Source organism: Hyperolius riggenbachi, chromosome 2, assembly GCF_040937935.1.
Source record: "Hyperolius riggenbachi isolate aHypRig1 chromosome 2, aHypRig1.pri, whole genome shotgun sequence".
NCBI classification, from domain to species: domain Eukaryota; kingdom Metazoa; phylum Chordata; class Amphibia; order Anura; family Hyperoliidae; genus Hyperolius; species Hyperolius riggenbachi.
In genome coordinates this window covers 51195885-51213903 of record NC_090647.1, presented here as the reverse complement: position 1 = coordinate 51213903, position 18019 = coordinate 51195885, and the positions used below count along the sequence as shown (strand labels likewise).

Here is an 18019-nt window from a genome sequence, read left to right as displayed (position 1 = left end):
ACGTTAGTGCAGCCTGTAACGCAGCCTAACTCACAGAACTGTAACTGCAATGGGCTGTTCACAGTGCCCATGTTGCGTTACAATGTAACGCTGCACGTCAATCTAAAGTGCAGCATGCTACGGCGTTAGAGCGGCTTTGCCGCGTTAGCCTGCTTGAACAGGTGCAGTGATTAGCCACATGGCTAATTAATATTCACTGCACTGTGCTGACGTCACTGGCGGGACCACGTGATGCGGAGTGTTCCGTTCACGTGGTCTCCACCAGCGCATGCGTACTATAGTACGCATCACGGACACATCAAAGAGCCGCGTTTGCTAACGTTCTCTGCCACCACCACGATGCGTTGCATTAGGTGCACGTTATGCGACCTTAACGTAGCACCTAACGCAACGTCTTAGTGTGTAAGTAGCCTTAAACAAAACACATTTCAGAGCAGAGAGGAAGTTCTGATTTTTAATCAAGTGACCAAGTGGAATAAAGAAAATGGACAGGGAAAGGAAGGCATGGGGGGGCTATTGCAGGGTGAGAAGAGGAAAGGGAGATAGGGAAAAGGAAAGTGGGGGAGGAAAGGGGAATGAGGGGGGATGGGGGAGGGAAGAAAAGGAGACACAGCATCAGGTAAGTTATTTATAATTATATCTAAACATATTGCTAATGTCTATGGCACCATGGGGTAGGTAATAGAGTCAAGGGGTCTCATCAGATTGAATGAAATTGCCTAGTAAGTTATATTATACCTCTAAGATCTACATTGTTCAGACATAGAAGGAGGAGGGTAGCTTGGCAGCAGAAATATTTAACAGAAAGAAACAAAACAGTTTCTTGTCAGTTCTTTATCCTGATGTATTTAATGTAAGCATGAAGGGACCATAAAACAGATCACTTAGTTTTGCACATCTTGTGGAGTAAACATAACCTCTATTGTGGTGTATTCTGCTGTCTCCTTTTCTGGAGTGTATTTTGCATTTATGCGTTTTACTTTTTTTTACAGAATTTACATTGATGGTCCCTTTGGAAGCCCCTCAGAAGAAGTCTTTAATTATGAGGTCAGCCTCTGCATTGCGGGAGGCATTGGCGTTACTCCGTTTGCATCAATACTCAACCAGTTGCTGTACGTATAAAAGTTACACATTTACTACCAACACACTGGCAGCAGCCTAGGGCATGTCCTAGTAGGTCCAGTGGGGTAACTACGGGGTAACAGCCCTCGCAATCTTAAAGGGGGGGCCCAGCAGGGAGGAGGGGCCTGGACTCCATCCTCCAGGCCCACCAGGTCCCGCCTCCTGTATTACCCTGGCTGTATTTGATCAGACTCTTAGATTAACGTGGCTGCTGGGCTGTAAAGTACACCTGTAACAATAAAAAAAACAACCCCCTACTGGATACTTACCTCCGGAGGGGGAAGCCTCAGGGTCCTAATGAGGCTTCTCCTGTTCACTGTAGCCTCAGGGATTCAGCGCTGCCTCCCCCGAAAATTCCTCCAACAAGCACCGCGCAGGCGCAGCAGCACGCGGCAATATTTACCTACCATGATCCAGCAGGCGCAGTAGCAGCTTTTCGATGGACTCAGGCAAAAATAGCGAGTCCGGCTGGGGCACGGCGATTTCCGCCTGAGCCCGAACGGAAAGCAGCTACTGCGCCTGCGCTGGATCACGGTAGGTGAATATTTACTTCCCTCGGTGTTCGGAGGTTTCAAGCGCTGGAAGGGAGGGATGGAGGAGGGTGAGGAAAGCCTCAGGAAGGGGGAGGGGTGCTAGATCTAGTGCAGGAAGTAGTACAGTACCATTCAATGCTTGCTGTTATTTTCCCGCATGTTGCCCAAACTATGCAAACAGGTCCCAGGTGGAAGAACACAGTGACTGAGCACCACAGCGGCACCCCTAACCATGGCTACACCCTGGGCTGTGAGCACCTGCAGCCCTTTGGTAGGTACGCCACTGCCGATGCCCACTCATCCTGTCTCCTCATCACATGACTTACGATAACACAGCATACGATGTTCCAGGTGACCCTCCACAAGCTTGCCTCGCATCCCTCCCGGAGAATTGCTTGTGACATATTTATAGTCCCCGTCCCAGCAGGGGGCGTCTTCAGAGCCCGCCGGCGGCGATGAACGTCGTATAAAGATGATTCCCCCATCGCAGCTATTACTGATCCTTGTCTTGTATTTACAAGGAACTCATGTTTCCCTCAGCAGCATTTGTCTACCTCACAGATTGCTGTGATTTCCACAATGTATATTTACATTTAGATGTGCTTTCTGTGGCAGCAGCAGCACACATAGGCGGTGCATGCGCTAATCCTGACACCTCTCCTGCAGCGGCTTGATGCTAAGGCGGAGAGAAGGCTCTGACAGCTCTGTCTGTCTGGGCCTGCTTCATTATCTCCTCGCTGAAGTGTCAGGGATTGGGGTTAGGCTGCAGACGGCATTCTGATGAGCAGCCCGGGCGACACTCACAGCTTCCTCTTGTTTTATTAAATGGATTCCCCCGAGTTTGCAGCTTATACAGACTGTTCTGGGTCACTCCGAAGCTGCTGGCAGACTTGCTGGCCTGGATTTTTTTTTTAATCTTTTTTTTTATTTATGTATTTTATTGGTAAGTGTGAAATTGGTAGTTGAAGTCTGGCCAGCGTACGCTGATCGCTGTGCAAATACGGCACCAACACATCGAAGCAGGTCATTACGGCGCACGGTGCTAAGTGGCGAAGCAGTAATGATATAGTGCGCGTCCTGCACAAGGTTAATTCGAAGTTCTGCCGATCACCGGATCCCAAATTACTTCTCCCTCCAAATTACGATGACTCAGAGGGGGGTATTTAAAGAGTAACTGTCAGGCTGCAAAAGCTAATTTAAACCTCTATTCTCCTGTGTTAAACAGTTTAGAAGGAAGCCAAAAAGGCAATACTGAAGTTAAAAATCTCTCTTACTTTGATGTTTGCTGGACAGCAAGGCTCGTTATTCCCAAGCTCCTAAGGAGGCTGGCAGGACGCATAACAGATACTGCAAAGCATTCTGGGGCTGCTTTTTCTCCCCAGTGCACTCCCTTGGTCCTCCCCTTCATTTCCCTATCCCGCCCTAAGGCTGCTTTCACAGTGGGAAGTTACAGGCTCATGTTACAGCAGCTTGTAACAGCAGCCTAACTCACAGCACATGTTCCATTAGAGTATACTGCATGAGTCCGCTATTGTTCCTAGCCACATGGCTAATTAATATTCACTGCACAGTAGTGTTGTCCGGATCATGAACCATTAGGATCTTTGATCCTGATCTTTTTTGTGAGTCGAATCATCAAGGTAAGGGAGGATATTACATCACAATGGGCTTCATACAAGACAGACAAACATGGAACCTGCCATGAGCTGTCAGGAGCATCATTCTCTGCAAATACTATATAAAAATTCTGTGAAATCCAAACGTGGACAGTGAAATACATATGTAATGAAATTACAGCCAATATTTAGCTACTGATATATGTGTTTTTTTTCTCTGAGACCTTATACCTAACAGCTCCTCTTTAAAGTAAACTCGGGGTGAAAATAAACTGATGAGATAGATAATTGTATTTATCCTCTTACTCCAAAAAATGACCTTTTTAGATATCCCATCCTCTATAATAAAACGCAAGTATCCCTGCGTACTGCTGTCTCTCTGTCCTTGGGTCTGTGCCTTTTGCTACTGCGCATGTGCGCAGCACGGACTCGGACAGCCATTGGGACAGTGAGCTGGGAGGGCGTGTACTCGGGCGAACGGATGCGCGCGCATGCGCACTGTCAAAAAACAGACCTGGAGCCTGTTTTTAAACAGACTTCGGTCTACTAGTGGTTTTATATTATGTTTAAACTTTTACAAAGTAGATTGAATGTTTTGTTGTCTCTGCTCAGTGGCAGCCTATTTAGGGTCCCAGAGTGAAAATACTTGAACTATTGACCTTTTCCTTATCTCTCTCTGCTCCCAGAAGTTGGATTCTGCCAGGAAAACTTTTATGGCTGTACTTTGCTTGTCAGTGATGTTTAAATATTCCTGACAAGCTACCAACAAGACAGAAGCTGTTACTTCCATGCCTAGAAATTAACTCTTTCAGGCCTGGTGCACACCAAAAACCGCTAGCAGATCCGCAAAATGCTAGCAGATTTTGAAACGCTTTTTCTTATTTTTCTGTAGCGTTTCAGCTAGCGTTTTGCGGTTTTGTGTAGCGGTTTTGGTGTAGTAGATTTCATATATTGTTACAGTAAAGCTGTTACTGAACAGCTTCTGTAACAAAAACGCCTGGCAAACCGCTCTGAACAGGCGTTTTTCAGATCGGTTTGCGTTTTTCCTATACTTAACATTGAGGCAGAAACGCATCCGCAATCCAAAAAATGCCTCACCCCGGGAGTATGCGTTTCTGCAAAACGCCTCCCGCTCTGGTGTGAACCACCCCATTGAAATACATTGACCAAGCGTATCCACAGCCACCAGCGGCTGCAGAAACGCTGAAAAAGTCGCTCGGCATGCACCAGCCCTCAGGCAGCAAAATAAAAAACAGCCTGGTTCATAAACCTCTTGCCGTTCCAATGATTGCGGCAAGGGGGCAGCGCAGCACTTTTTTTGAATTTTTATTTTTTTAAATCATGTAGCTAGCCTAGCGCATAGCCACTGAGCAGCGGCATCCCCCCACCCACTCCGATCGCCTCCGGCGATCTGCGCAAGCAGGAAATCCTGTTCAAGAACGAGATTTCCTCCATGGTTTCCACCGTCGCCATGGCTACGATCGCGATGACATCACCGACGTCATGGACGTCGGGACATCAGAGGGAGTCCCGATCCACCCCTCAGCGCTGCCTGGCACTGATTGGCCAGGCTGCGCAAGGGGTCTGGGGGGGCGGCGCGGCGCGACGGGTAGCGGCGAATCTGCGGCGAGCGGCGGTGATCGAGTTATGCACGCAGCTAGCAAAGTGCTAGCTGCATGCAATAAAAAAAAAATTGAAAATTGGCCCAGCAGGGCCTGAGCAATCCTCCTGCGCGGGTTACCCCGAGCTCAGCTCGGTATAACCGGCAAGGAGGTTAATATGTTTTTCACTGTACATACACATGTTTATCTTATCATAACCCCAGCCTCCCAGTGAGGTTTAGCCAAGGCTATGATGTCACCCAGCACCTGCCCCAGAGCACTCTGGGAGATCAACTGGTGTTGCTGCTCATTACACAGAGGGTAAAAACATTCTTATAGCGATTTTCCTTGAGGTAAAGAGGCTGGCATCAATAATAAATTTAAGAATGTAAATCAAGTTGAGCTAAGACTTTACAATGGAGGCAAACATTGATTAAATAATTTATAATCGAAATTTGTAAATAAGACGCAGTTACAGTATTTCTCACGGGCCTCTCCCATCCTCTGGAACTCCCTCCCACTACACATATGCCACTCTCCAATCTCCATTTAATTGCAGTCTTAAAACTCACCTTTTTAACAAAACATTTTTCTTTTGCATTTTTAAAATTGATTTTCTCAAAAAACGATTCCCCTTAAAGGATACCCGAAGTGACATGATGAGATAGACATGGGTACGTACCGTGCCTAGCACACAAGTAACTATGCTGTGTTCCCTTTTTTCTTTCTCTGGCTGAAAGAGTTATATCAGGTATATAAGTGGCTGACTCAGTCCTGACTCAGACAGGAAGTGACTACAGTGTGACCCTCACTGATAAGAAATTCCAACTATAAAAACACTTTCCTAGCAGAAAATGGCTTCTGAGAGCGGGAAAGAGATACAAGAGTCAATAGTTCATAGATTTAAGCTTTGCCATACTTCAGTGAATGTGTCATTGAGCAACAACAATAAAACAGTTAAAACTGAAAAAGTAGATTTAAACATAAAATAAAACTGTGGAATATCTTAAAAAGTCATTTTTAGAAGAAGGAAGATGGATACAATTGTTTATTTCATTCCTTTATTTTCGCCTCGGGTGTCCTTTAACATACGTAGCAATTTCTGTGAAAAGAGCATGTATGGGAGCTTTAATATCTGCAAAAATTATGCGTAATTACACAAAATTATGAACGCATTGAATTTCCAAATCGTAATTAAGGTTGTCTGTAAATGCGAAATTTTTATGCAAAATTTTGCATAATCGTAATTAGCATATTGCGAGCATCACTAACTAATTGCTAGTAATAATTATGTTCCAAAACACATTCCTTGCCCTCCAACCTTTAGGCTGGATTCACAGTGGTCGGTTGATTAACGCATGTGTTATAATGAGTGTGAGCTGCAATGGAGACTGGACATAGACTTTAATAGAAAGCCTGCATGCAGCGAGTTAGAAAACGGGATCATATACAATGCAGTACTGTGAACAGTGTACAGTTTAATTTGTGTAGGGTGTATTTTTACTATTTGGCCACTAGATGTCCCCTGCTTTATCTTCCTGTGCGTACTAACAGGAAATAATGTGTGTATGTTTTTACTTTCTGTTTGTCAATGACTATGGCATCTTATTGATGCTTGTGGTCATTGATCACAGGCACTTAGATCGGGCAGTCCCTTGTCGCAGGTCTGCTTGTAGCCACTTTACTGCAGTCCCCTCCAATGCAGTAGTACCATTCGTGCATGCGCAAATGGCAGTACTGCTTCTACGCAGAATGCTCCCGCCCATGTGACTGTGGCTCCGAGTGGTGAGTGCGCACACCACGCATGCACAGAAGCCACCGAGCTGTCCAGGTTGCTGGCCGCTACAGAGAGGACCGCAGAAGAGCGGCTGCCAGCGAAACTGCAACAAGGAACGCAGAGACTTGAAGGGGCTGGAGGAAGTCCCAGGTAAAAAGATCAGCATTTTTTTAATTTTTTTGCTCATGTATCCTTTCAAAAGACTGTACTTTAAAAATAAAAAAAAAAACTGCTTTGGGGAATAATTACCTCGGTAGGGGGAAGCCTCAGGGTCCCAATGAGACTTCCCCATCCCCTGTAGCTGCAGGCAATCCAGCGCTGGCTCCCCCAAATCCTCCCCGATAAGCTTAGAGGACCTCTGTCGTGAAAATCTTCAAATTTAAAAAATATGTAAAGATCTACAATTAAAGGGAACCAGAGACGCCGGCCACAGAATAAGTAAAAAGATTTCATACATACCTGGGGCTTCTTCCAGCCCCATTAGCCTGGATCGCTCCCACGCCGCCATCCCCTGCTTCCTGGATCGGCCGGTACCGGGTCCCGTCACTTCCGGCAGACGCGGCCAATTGTCCGCATGATCAGGGGATCCCTCCATATCCTTATGCGTGCAGCTGGGCAGTATGCAGCCGCACGCGTAAGGGTATGCCGGGAGCCCCTGTGATGCGGACAATTGGCCGCGTGCTGCCGCTGACTGGCCGACTGCCCGAAACTATGGGACCCGGAACTGGCTGAAACAGGAAGCGGAGAATGGCGGCGTGGGAGCGATCCGTGCGTATGGGGCTGGAGGAAGCCCCAGGTATGTATAACTTCTTTTTGCTGGCGTCTCTGGTTCCCTTTAAGAAGTACATCTCTTCCAGAGTAAAAATGAGCCATAAAGCCGACAGGTTTTGGACTAGCCCATCTCCTCATGGGGGGTTTACAGATATTTCTTTATTTTCAAAATGAAGTAGTAAATGGCAGTTGCTCCGTCCAACTGCCAGAAAGTGGATGGTGAACAGGGAGGCTGGCCAGCATCTTTGTATAAATCTTTTTTCAGGGAGTGTCTTTATCCTACGTAATAAGACGCAAGTGTCTCTGTGTCCCATGTCCCTGTGTGTGTCCTTTTTTGTTGTGCGCATGTGCAGGGAGGGACGCAGAGACACTGAGGAGACGTGGCTTGCAGGGGCCAGGAGGGGCGGGCGTGTGCGCGGTGGACGTGAGGGCGGAAACGCGTGTGTGGGTGCGCGTGATGGGCATGTGCATGCGCGCTGCGGGCATTCTTGCGCTAATGCGCACGCAGTAGTTTTGCTTAACCTTTTTTATTCTGTTATCCATTAATAGGTACCACTTTATTGTACCTTGCTTTGTGTACCTACATAACATGAATAAATGTGCGTTTTGAACCTTCCCCTGTGTAATCCTATCATCCCTGTATTTCAATAGAGACAGCTGGCGGGACCACAAGCTGCAGAGGCTGTATTTTGTCTGGATATGTAAAGACATCCAAGCTTTTCTCTGGTTTGCTGATCTGCTTTGCGCTCTACACAAAAAGGTAAAGAAAGTCATTTAATGTTTGTCGGGAGTGATAGTCGCCTCCTTTCTCCTCTGACTTTAATGGATCCAATTTTCTTCCCCTCACTTTCCGCTGCAGAGGCTGATATATTTTTCTTCGCTGCCGTTGCCATTCTTCTCCCCGCTCCACGCTCTCATTGCGCTTGCCCTCTCATATATAGCTTGCTTTCAGATTGTATTCTAGTTGACACATTGCGGTATTGTGTCTGGCGATGATTACCATGAGTATATTGCGCGGATCTGCGACAGGGCAAGCGGGATCAGTCACACAAAGGCTTTGCCTAGATTGTGTATTGTGGATCAGAAATAGGATAGCGTAGTAAACAGAGGCGCCAGCAGTATAAAACAAGTTAAAAGGTTTAAAAATGCTTGGAAGGTAGTGGTGATCTTACCTCCTTTAAGCAGAGCAGACACAACAACTGTCAGTTTAAATAGACAAAATATTTATTGATATACTCCACAAAGTGTACCAACGCGTTTCACAGGTATAGTCCTCTTTCTTCAGGCAATAAAACTAGGGGAGCACACAACAGTTGAAGGTCCGGGATGCACCAGGCGCCTCTGAAATAGGAAAATAGGAACCTGGCGCTATCACGGAGGAGCCAGATAAACCAACATAGAGGAGGACTTTATTCAAAGCCAGCGCAGACTGGAAATGCATGCAAGAGTTATTTTCACTGTATTGTAGTCCTCTATTTTAATGAAAGCCTTACAGTATTTTTTAAGACTATATATACTGTGTGTGTGTATATATATATATATATATATATATATATATATATATATATATATATATATATATATATATATATATACCAGTGTATATATATGTGTGTGTGTATTATTTTTTATTTAAAATTATTAAAGGGTCCCAAGCATCAAATTTAACAAATATATATGATGGATCTCTCCCTAAAGCTCAACACACACCATACAATCTTGGTTGTACAGATTTACCAAATCTATGTAGTATAAGGGCCAACCGATTGAAAATACCTGGAATGATTAATTGGATAAGCTCTTATACTACATGAAAGTAGTAAGATTGAACAATCAAGATTGTATGGTGTGTGTTGAGCCTAAGGTTGTTAACTGCTTTATGGGGGGGACATGCATTTAGTAGCCTGCAGAGGGCTGCTCTGTAGACCCCCATCTATATGAGGCTCTCCATCTTCTCTGTCCCTGTGCTGAAGCATCTGCAGCTCGAGCTGTTGTCATGCGTCCCCAGACGCTGCAGTGCTTGCTGGGAGATGTAATCACTTTAAAATGGGATTATACTTCCAAAAGTAAAATTTCAGTAACTATTTAAAAGCATGGATATTTAAAAGTATTTCAGCATCTGCAGGTATTCACCATGTTTAAAATCATTTACTTTCACTGCAGGGAGCAGTAGAAGCTTGCTTATCTCTGCCCATCGGCAAAGGCAACAATCTCCCTCTGTCTTCACTCCGCTTCCCTCCTTTTCTGCAAAAGCGACTCAGCTGTTGCCAAGGCGATGTGTCTATTCAGCAGAAGGAAGGAGGGGGCGGAGTGAATACACAAACATAGGGAGCACTCCTTCTACTGATGCCTAACCCTAACCTTCCCCCTCCACCCACCACCACCACAAAAGCTGCCGATTATTTAACGTTAAACCTATCCTCACATGGGCCCTCACTAAAGAGGAACTGTCATACTATCTCAGGAAAAAAAAACACATATACAAGTAGATAAATACTTGCACTACTTACATAACATATGTATTGCACTTGCAAACGAGATAAACAGAGGAACACCAAGAGCCCCAATAGTGTAGTATGTATTGACAAAGGGAATAATGACAAAGAGTAATAGTTGTTATACTCACAAGCATGGGTCACCAAAAGGCAAGCACTATAAAGGCAGGTGGGGAGACTATCCTGACCCCACTCAGGAATAAGAAGTCGCTCTCTGTAGATAGTAGAAAAAAGGGTCGCAACCCTCCACCCAGGGTGAATACAATATTATATAGGAGAGAACAGAGGTGCCGAGTGTTGTTTGTTTTGCTAGATGCTGTAACTCCTTTTTCTATTGCCTGAGGAAGCGGGCGCTGGCCCGTGAAACGCGTTGCTTTGTTTTATCTGGAGTTCGTTAATAAATAGACTGAATGTACAGTCGTGTTGTGTCTGCTTGGAGGAGGTAAGTCCACCACTGCCTCCTCTAATTACCACATTTTTGGCTTTTAAGCTCCTTTAAAACCCCTTCTATCCTTTTGGCGCCTCTGTTCTCTCCTATATAATGTGTATTGCACTGTCCACGTTTTGATTTTAGTGATTTTTCTACAGTAAAAAAAAGAGAAAATCCTTCTTAGCATTTCCCATTTTAAGTGTGGCTATTTTGAAGCCAATCCCGATGTCATTTCCTGCCCTTAGTCTCCTCTGCCTGATTTGCCCGCCCTTCACTATAGAAAGTGCATTGTCTCAGCATGAGAAATATTGGCCAATCAGAGAGGAACAGAAGTGTGGGAGGGGAAAACAGAAGGGAAAGATGCTTCAGCCAATCGGGCTGCATTAGTTAAGTCTGAGGGGAAATAGAGAAGCAAAAAAAAGACAACCCAGCATGCCCTGCAACTTCCTTTTTGTTTACCAATTTTTTTGTGTAACAAATAAGAGTCAGGTAATCTGGGGAATGATCATTTATCAACAAGAAAAGTAATGGTGATTTTAACATTTGGATTGCCTGGTTAGCATCCTTATTACTTGTTTACCAGATAAAAATAAAGGATTGATTTTTTATTTTATGCCCGAAAGTTACACTTTAAGGTGAACCCGAGGTGAAAATAAACTGATAAGATAAACAATTGTATTTATCTTTCTACTCCTAACAATGACCTTTTTAGGTATCCCATGGTATTATTTTATATTTAAACATTTACAAGCAGAAAGAATGTTTTCTTGCCTCTGCTCAGTTGCTGCCTATTAAATGTCCCTGAGTGAAAATACATGAACTATTGACCTTCTATCTCCCGTGCACTCAGAATTTGTATTCTGATAAGAAAACTTTTATGGCTGTAATTAGCTTATCAGTGATCTTTACTATATTCCAGACAAGGTACAAACAAGACAGAAGCTGTCACTTCCATGCCTACAAATTACCTCTTTTAGGCAACAAAATATTATTAATGGTTATTAATGATTTGCACTGTACATACACATGTTTACTTCATCATGGGCTTGATTTACTAAGACAAATAGCATGCCTTATCAGAGTTAACACACCTTATCTAAGTAACAGGCCATATCAATTAACATGCCTTATCAGAGTTAACACACCTTATCAGAGTAGCACAGTGAGAGCTATGAACGTATGCCTGATAATTGGCAATGACGAGAGCTCCATTCGTCCTGCCTTGAGCCCTGCGGGTCCAATCACTTTATTGCTCGGTACACACTATGAGATTTTCTGGACAATTTACTGTCAGATGGATTATTTCCAACATGTCCGATTTGCTTTCCGATCAATCCCCGAGCATTTTCTGATCGATTTCCGTTCACTTTAATAGGACATTCATTGGAAAATGCTCTGAAATTGATCGGAATGCAGATGGGACATGTTAGAAATAATCGATTTGACAGTAAATCGGCCAGCAAATCTCATAGTGTGTACCCAGCATAAAGGACGTTATCCCCGCACTTTGATTGGCCCAATAGGCTGCCTGCCAATTAGCAGGCATACGTTTGTAGCGCTCGCTATGCTACTCTGATAAGGCATGTTAACTCTGATAAGGCATGCTGTTTGTCTTAGTGAATCAAGCCCCATGTCACATGCTGCCTCGGGTACACTTTAAAAGAAACCCTTCACAATATTTCATGTTTGGGTTAAAATTAAAACTGAATCATTTTTTACCAAAATGATGCTTTGACTTTGTTGCAGTTGAAATTGTAGATCCATTGCGGAACTGATTTCATATGAAACGCCAACTCCCAGCTTCTAACTTACAGTGTTTGCTCACTTCCATCAGCTCTGGCAAGAAACGCGTCCAGACTATTTGAACATCAAGCTGTACCTCAGCCAGGCAGAGGGAATACAGGTAAAAATCCTCCTGCTCATTTTCGCTCTGTTTCATTTGAAAGATTATTCAGCTTGGCAAAGCTCACCTGTCTACTTGTAAAAAGTTGGTAGGACTGCAGTGATTTCTGAAATTCCACGTACTTTTATGTTTGTTTTTAATATCTTGAAATTATGATATAATTATATCCTGTACAGGATCTTCTCAAAAAATTAGCATATTGTAATAAAGTTCATTATTTTCTGTAATGTACTGATAAACATTAGACTTTCATATATTTTAGATTCAAATACACACAACTGAAGTAGTTCAAACCTTTTATTGTTTTAATATTGATGATTTTGGCATACAGCTCATGAAAACCCTAAATTCCTATCTCAAAAAATTAGCATATTTCATCCGACCAATAAAAGAAAAGTGTTTTAAAACAAAAAAAAAGTCAACCTTCAAATAATTATGTTCAGTTATGCACTCAATACTTGGTCGGGAATCCTTTTGCAGAATTGACTGCTTCAATGCGGTGTGGCATGGAGGCAATCAGCCTGTGGCACTGCTCAGGTGTTATGGAGGCCCAGGATGCTTCGATAGCGGCCTTAAGCTCATCCAGAGTGTTGGTTCTTGCATCTCTCAACTTTCTCTTCACAATATCCCACAGATTCTCTATGGTGTTCAGGTCAGGAGAGTTGGCAGGCCAATTGAGCACAGTAATACCATGGTCAGTAAACCATTTACCGGTGGTTTTGGCACTGTGAGCAGGTGCCAGGTCATGCTGAAAAATGAAATCTTCATCTCCATAAAGCTTTTCAGCAAATGGAAGCATGAAGTGCTCCAAAATCTCCTGATAGCTAGCTGCATTGACCCTGCCCTTGATAAAACACAGTGGACCAACACCAGCAGCTGACATGGCACCCCAGACCATCACTGACTGTGGGTACTTGACACTGGACTTCAGGCATTTTGGCATTTCCCTCTCCCCAGTCTTCCTCCAGACTCTGGCACCTTGATTTCCGAATGACATGTAAAAGTTGCTTTCATCCGAAAAAAGTACTTTGGACCACTGAGCAACAGTCCAGTGCTGCTTCTCTGTAGCCCAGGTCAGGTGCTTCTGCTGCTGTTTCTGGTTCAAAAGTGGGTTCATGCTTCCATCTGCTGAAAAGCTTTATGGAGATGAAGATTTCAATTTTCAGCATGACCTGGCACCTGCTCACAGTGCCAAAACCACTGGTAAATGGTTTACTGACCATGGTATTACTGTGCTCAATTGGCCTGCCAATTCTCCTGACCTGAATCCCATAGAGAATCTGTGGGATATTGTGAAGAGAAAGTTGAGAGACGCAAGAACCAACACTCTGGATGAGCTTAAGGCCGCTATTGAAGCATCCTGGGCCTCCATAACACCTGAGCAGTGCCACAGGCTGATTGCCTCCATGCCACCCCGCATTAAAGCAGTCATTTCTGCAAAAGGATTCCCAACCAAGTATTGAGTGCATAACTGAACATAATTATTTGAAGGTTGACTTTTTTGTTTTAAAACACTTTACTTTTATTGGTTGGATGAAATATGCTAATTTTTTGAGAAAGAAATTTGGGTTTTTTATGAGCTGTATGCCAAAATCATCAATATTAAAACAATAAAAGGCTTGAACTACTTCAGTTGTGTGTATTTGAATCTAAAATATATGAAAGTCTAATGTTTATCAGTAAATTACAGAAAATAATGAACTTTATCACAATAAGCAAATTTTTTGAGAAGATCCTGTATATGCAGTATATACAACATTTTTGTCACCCTGAGGAAGGGGACTGTTTTGAGCCCAAAACCGTAGTATTTTTCCTTTAACTACTCTAAGACCGCTCCACGCCAATGGGCGTGGCCGCGGCGGCAGCCCCAGGACCACCTGACGCCGATTGGCGTCAAGTCCTGGGGCTGCAGTTTGCAGGAGACCGCGCGCAGGCTGCGTGTGCATCTCCTGCTCGGGGGGCGGAGATCTGCCCCGCCTTCAGTCTCCGAGCAGCGATTGCCACTCAGGAAACTGTTAGACGGCGAAAACCTCTGGGGGACAAGAGAGCGATCGGCTCTCATGCTCTGGCTGGGGGAGGGAAGGGATTGGGAAAAAATAAAGGAATTAGTAAAAAAATATTCAAAAAATAAGAACAGAAATATTTATAAAAAAATAAATAAACACAAGAGGGGCGATCAGATCCCATCAACAGAGAGCTCTGTTGGTGGGGAGAAAAGGGGGGGGGGGGGGGGAATCACTCGTGTGCTGTGTTGTGCTGCCCAGCAGCTTGGCCTTACAGCTGCAGTAGTCAATTATGAAAAAAACAGCCTGGTCTTTAGGGGGTTTTACCACTGTGGTCCTCAAATGGTTAAGAATAAATCTAGGAAAAAAATAGGAAGAATTTGCAGCTCTTCAGTGTGCCCGCTGTTTCCACAGTAATGAATTTTCCTATGTGGCTAAAAGAAATGTTCAATAAGCTGCAAATTTTTCAGACTCAAAGAGGCCCTGTAGTGACATATAGTAGATTGTAGTAAATTATTCAGGAGTCAGGACACGCACTTTAATGGTAATTTTCCTGATTTCAGCATCAGAAACACTTCCTATAGCTACCGTATTTTTCGGACCTTTTTTTTGTATTTTTCAGACCTTAAAGAGAACCAGAGGTGGCTTCCTAAGAATGAAATCCACACACAGAGGCTGGGTCTGCCTCTACTGCCCAGCCTCTGTTGCTATCTCAATCCCCCCTAAGTTCCCCCTGCGGTCTGCTATGCCCTATAAATCACAGCCGCGCTGTCGACACGCAGCGGGCTGTGTTTACCTCTGTAGTGTCACTCTCGCCGCTCCCCCCGCCTCCTTCATAACTCCGGCCCCCACCTGCGTCCCTTTCCCCTCCGCTGATTGGAGGGAAGGACGCAGGGGGAACTTAGGGGGGATTGAGATAGCAACAGAGGCTGGGCAGTATAGGCAGACCCAGCCTCTGTGTGCGGATTTCATTCTTAGGAAGCCACCTCGGGTTCTCTTTAAGATGCTATGGAAAATAAAAAGCACCTAGGTTTAGAGGGCAAAAACCTGGGAAACAAAAAATACTGAACCTGGGGCAGGAACCTTGAAATTTTTATTTCAAACAGATAAATCAAATCAAATTGTACAAAAAGAATGAGCAAATTGCTCACGATAATATAATAATAATCCGAACATTTAAATAGCGCTTTGCTCCTTTCGGACTCAAAGCGCTCAAGAGCTGCAGCCACTGGGACGCGCTCAGGAGGCCACCCTGCAGTGTTAGGGAGTCTTGCCTTGAACTCCTTACTGAATAGGTACTGACCCTAGCCAGGATTCGAACCCTGGTCTCCCATGTCAAAAGCAGAGCCCTAAACCAGTACTCTTATCAGCCATAATAGATAAAACTGGTTGTATAATGTATTCTACATCGCTGAGTTGTCAATTCTACTTAGCGGATTTTTATGGTCCTATCCATTCTGATCAAGTTGAAAACCATTAACATAAATGATTTATTATTTTGTATTATTTTTTTAAAATAACAAATTTAATGTATTATCAGACACATAGACATAGACATCAGACACCCTATTATGAAGTGAAAAATACTGTATATGTTTTTAAATCAATTTTTTATCTAATTTTTCACCTAGTTTGATTTTATTCTAATAATACTAACCAGGTAACAATATATATATGATAGTTTTGTTGTTTGTCATAAAGGGTAATTTCAAATTTATCAAAATCAGTCATATTTTAGAAACATTCATAAAAATGGTATCAACAAAGGGCACCTTTAGAAAAAACACAAATCTGAACTAGCATTTTGAAGTGTACCTGAACTGACATGTGAGACAATGAGGTAAACATTAGAGATGGCCCAGCCTTGGAGAACTCATGGAGAAGCACATGATCAGTTTGATCAGCTGATAGATTTGTAAGGCTCTGATTTGCTGGTCATGATCATGTGTTAAACCAGTAAGTCAACACAGCAAATCAGAGGCTTACAAATCTATCAGCTGATCAAACTGATCATGTGCTTCTCCATGAGTTCTCCAAGGCTGGGCCATCTCTGGTAAACATAGGTACCGTACACGTAGTACTAGCCTTACTAAGAAATTGTCTGAGTTTACAAAAACTAGTTCTGTTATCAATGCAAATGAGTCTGTCAAGTAGGAACAACCTTCTGTTCTGACAAGTATATAAATAGAAGTCAAAACACTTCTATATGGCTGAGAAAACACTGCTGATAGCATTTTAGAGCTAAAGAGTTCAAGGCATCATAACATCAGACTGTCAAACTGCTGAGAAGAATGTAGTCTTAAAAGTGAAGCCCTTAACCTAAACTTAAAACCGAAGGTCGGGTACAAAATCTTATGGAAGCAGGAAATTTGGGCGCATGAGGCAGGTGGACAAAAAGGGCGCCGCCATTCACTCCCATAATAAATATCGTTTAATCGGCGCCCAACAGGAAAAAAGGGCGCCGGAGAAAAATAACGTTTTAAAAGCGGCGCCCGGAGACTTTTAATGTTTTATAACTGTTTCTCATGATTACACATTATTTAATGATTTATAATTTTTTAAACATTATTTTTAAACGAAAAACAGTACAATATTTTTTTAAAACATTACTTTTAAACGAAAAACCGTACTTACATTTTTTTTTTCACATTTTTAAACGAAAAACCGCACCATATTTTTTTTAAACGTCATTAATGCTTATCACAGGGGGGTCTTAGGTTTAGGCACCAACAGGGGGGTCTTAGGTTTAGGCACCAACAGGGGGGTCTTAGGTTTAGGCACCAACAGGGGGGTCTTAGGTTTAGGCACCAACAGGGGGGTCTTAGGGTTAGGCACCAACAGGGGGGTCTAGGGGTTAGGGATAGGTACAGGGAGGGTTCTGTGTGAGAGTAGGGTTAGGTATAGCTTTAGTAAAATTCTTATTAATGTTTTATAAAACGTTATTATAAATTTACATTTTTAAACAGGGAAGATTAACGTTTTTAAAATTGCCGATTTTATACACATTATTTAATGATTTATAACTTTATAAAAGATTATTTTTAAACGAAATAGAACACAATTTTTTTTAAACGTTATTCATGAATATCTTTTAAAACCCTGCGCCCTTTTTTCCCGGCGCCCTTTTTTAACGTACGCAAATCTTATACTTACTTAAAAAGAGGGAAGCCTATGGATATTCTACAGAGGCTTTTTACGGCATCCTTTAGTTCCCGTTGCCACTTGCGGACCCTCCAAAGATTACAAAGGCTTGTCGGTAATCCGATCGGGCCTGCGCTCCTCTTTAAAGAGAGTCTGAAGCGAGAATAAATCTCGCTTCAGACCTCATAGATAGCAGGGGCATGTGTGCCCCTGCTAAAACGCCGCTATCCCGTGGCTTAACGAGGGTCCCTTCACCTCCAAATCCCCTCGGTGCAGCGGGGGAGCGCTTCCTGGTTGGGACAGGGCTAACTGCCGCAGCCCTGCCCCACACGCGTCTGTCAGCGCATATCTCCGCCTCTCCCCCGCCCCTCTCAGTCTTCCTTCACTGAGAGGGGCGGGGGAGAGGCGGCGATGCGCCTCTGATAGACGCGACTGGAGGCAGGGCTGCAGCCGTTAGCCCTGCCTCCAGGAGCGACCAAGTCTGCGACCAAGTGTTGCAGTGGGGGGTTTGGGGGTGAAGGGACCCTCGTTTAGTGGCGCGATAGCGGCGGTTTAGCTTCTGGCATGAGCTCTGAAGCGAGATTTATTCTTGCTTCAGAGTCTCTTTAAAGGGGTTCTTCCGCGAAA

General features: G+C 43.8%; 1 protein-coding gene across 3 annotated transcripts in view; it reads left to right on the top strand.

The window, feature by feature from the left end:
- The window catches only part of NOX4 (NADPH oxidase 4), a 310753-nt gene that overhangs the window by 281904 nt on the left and 10830 nt on the right, over positions 1 to 18019 (top strand). For all 3 annotated transcript variants that reach the window (XM_068266792.1, XM_068266790.1, XM_068266791.1), the window contains 3 exons: positions 993 to 1112; positions 8072 to 8180; positions 12180 to 12248. In XM_068266792.1, coding sequence (XP_068122893.1) covers positions 993 to 1112; positions 8072 to 8180; positions 12180 to 12248 — 298 coding nt within the window. The remainder of the gene's footprint in view (positions 1 to 992; positions 1113 to 8071; positions 8181 to 12179; positions 12249 to 18019) is intronic.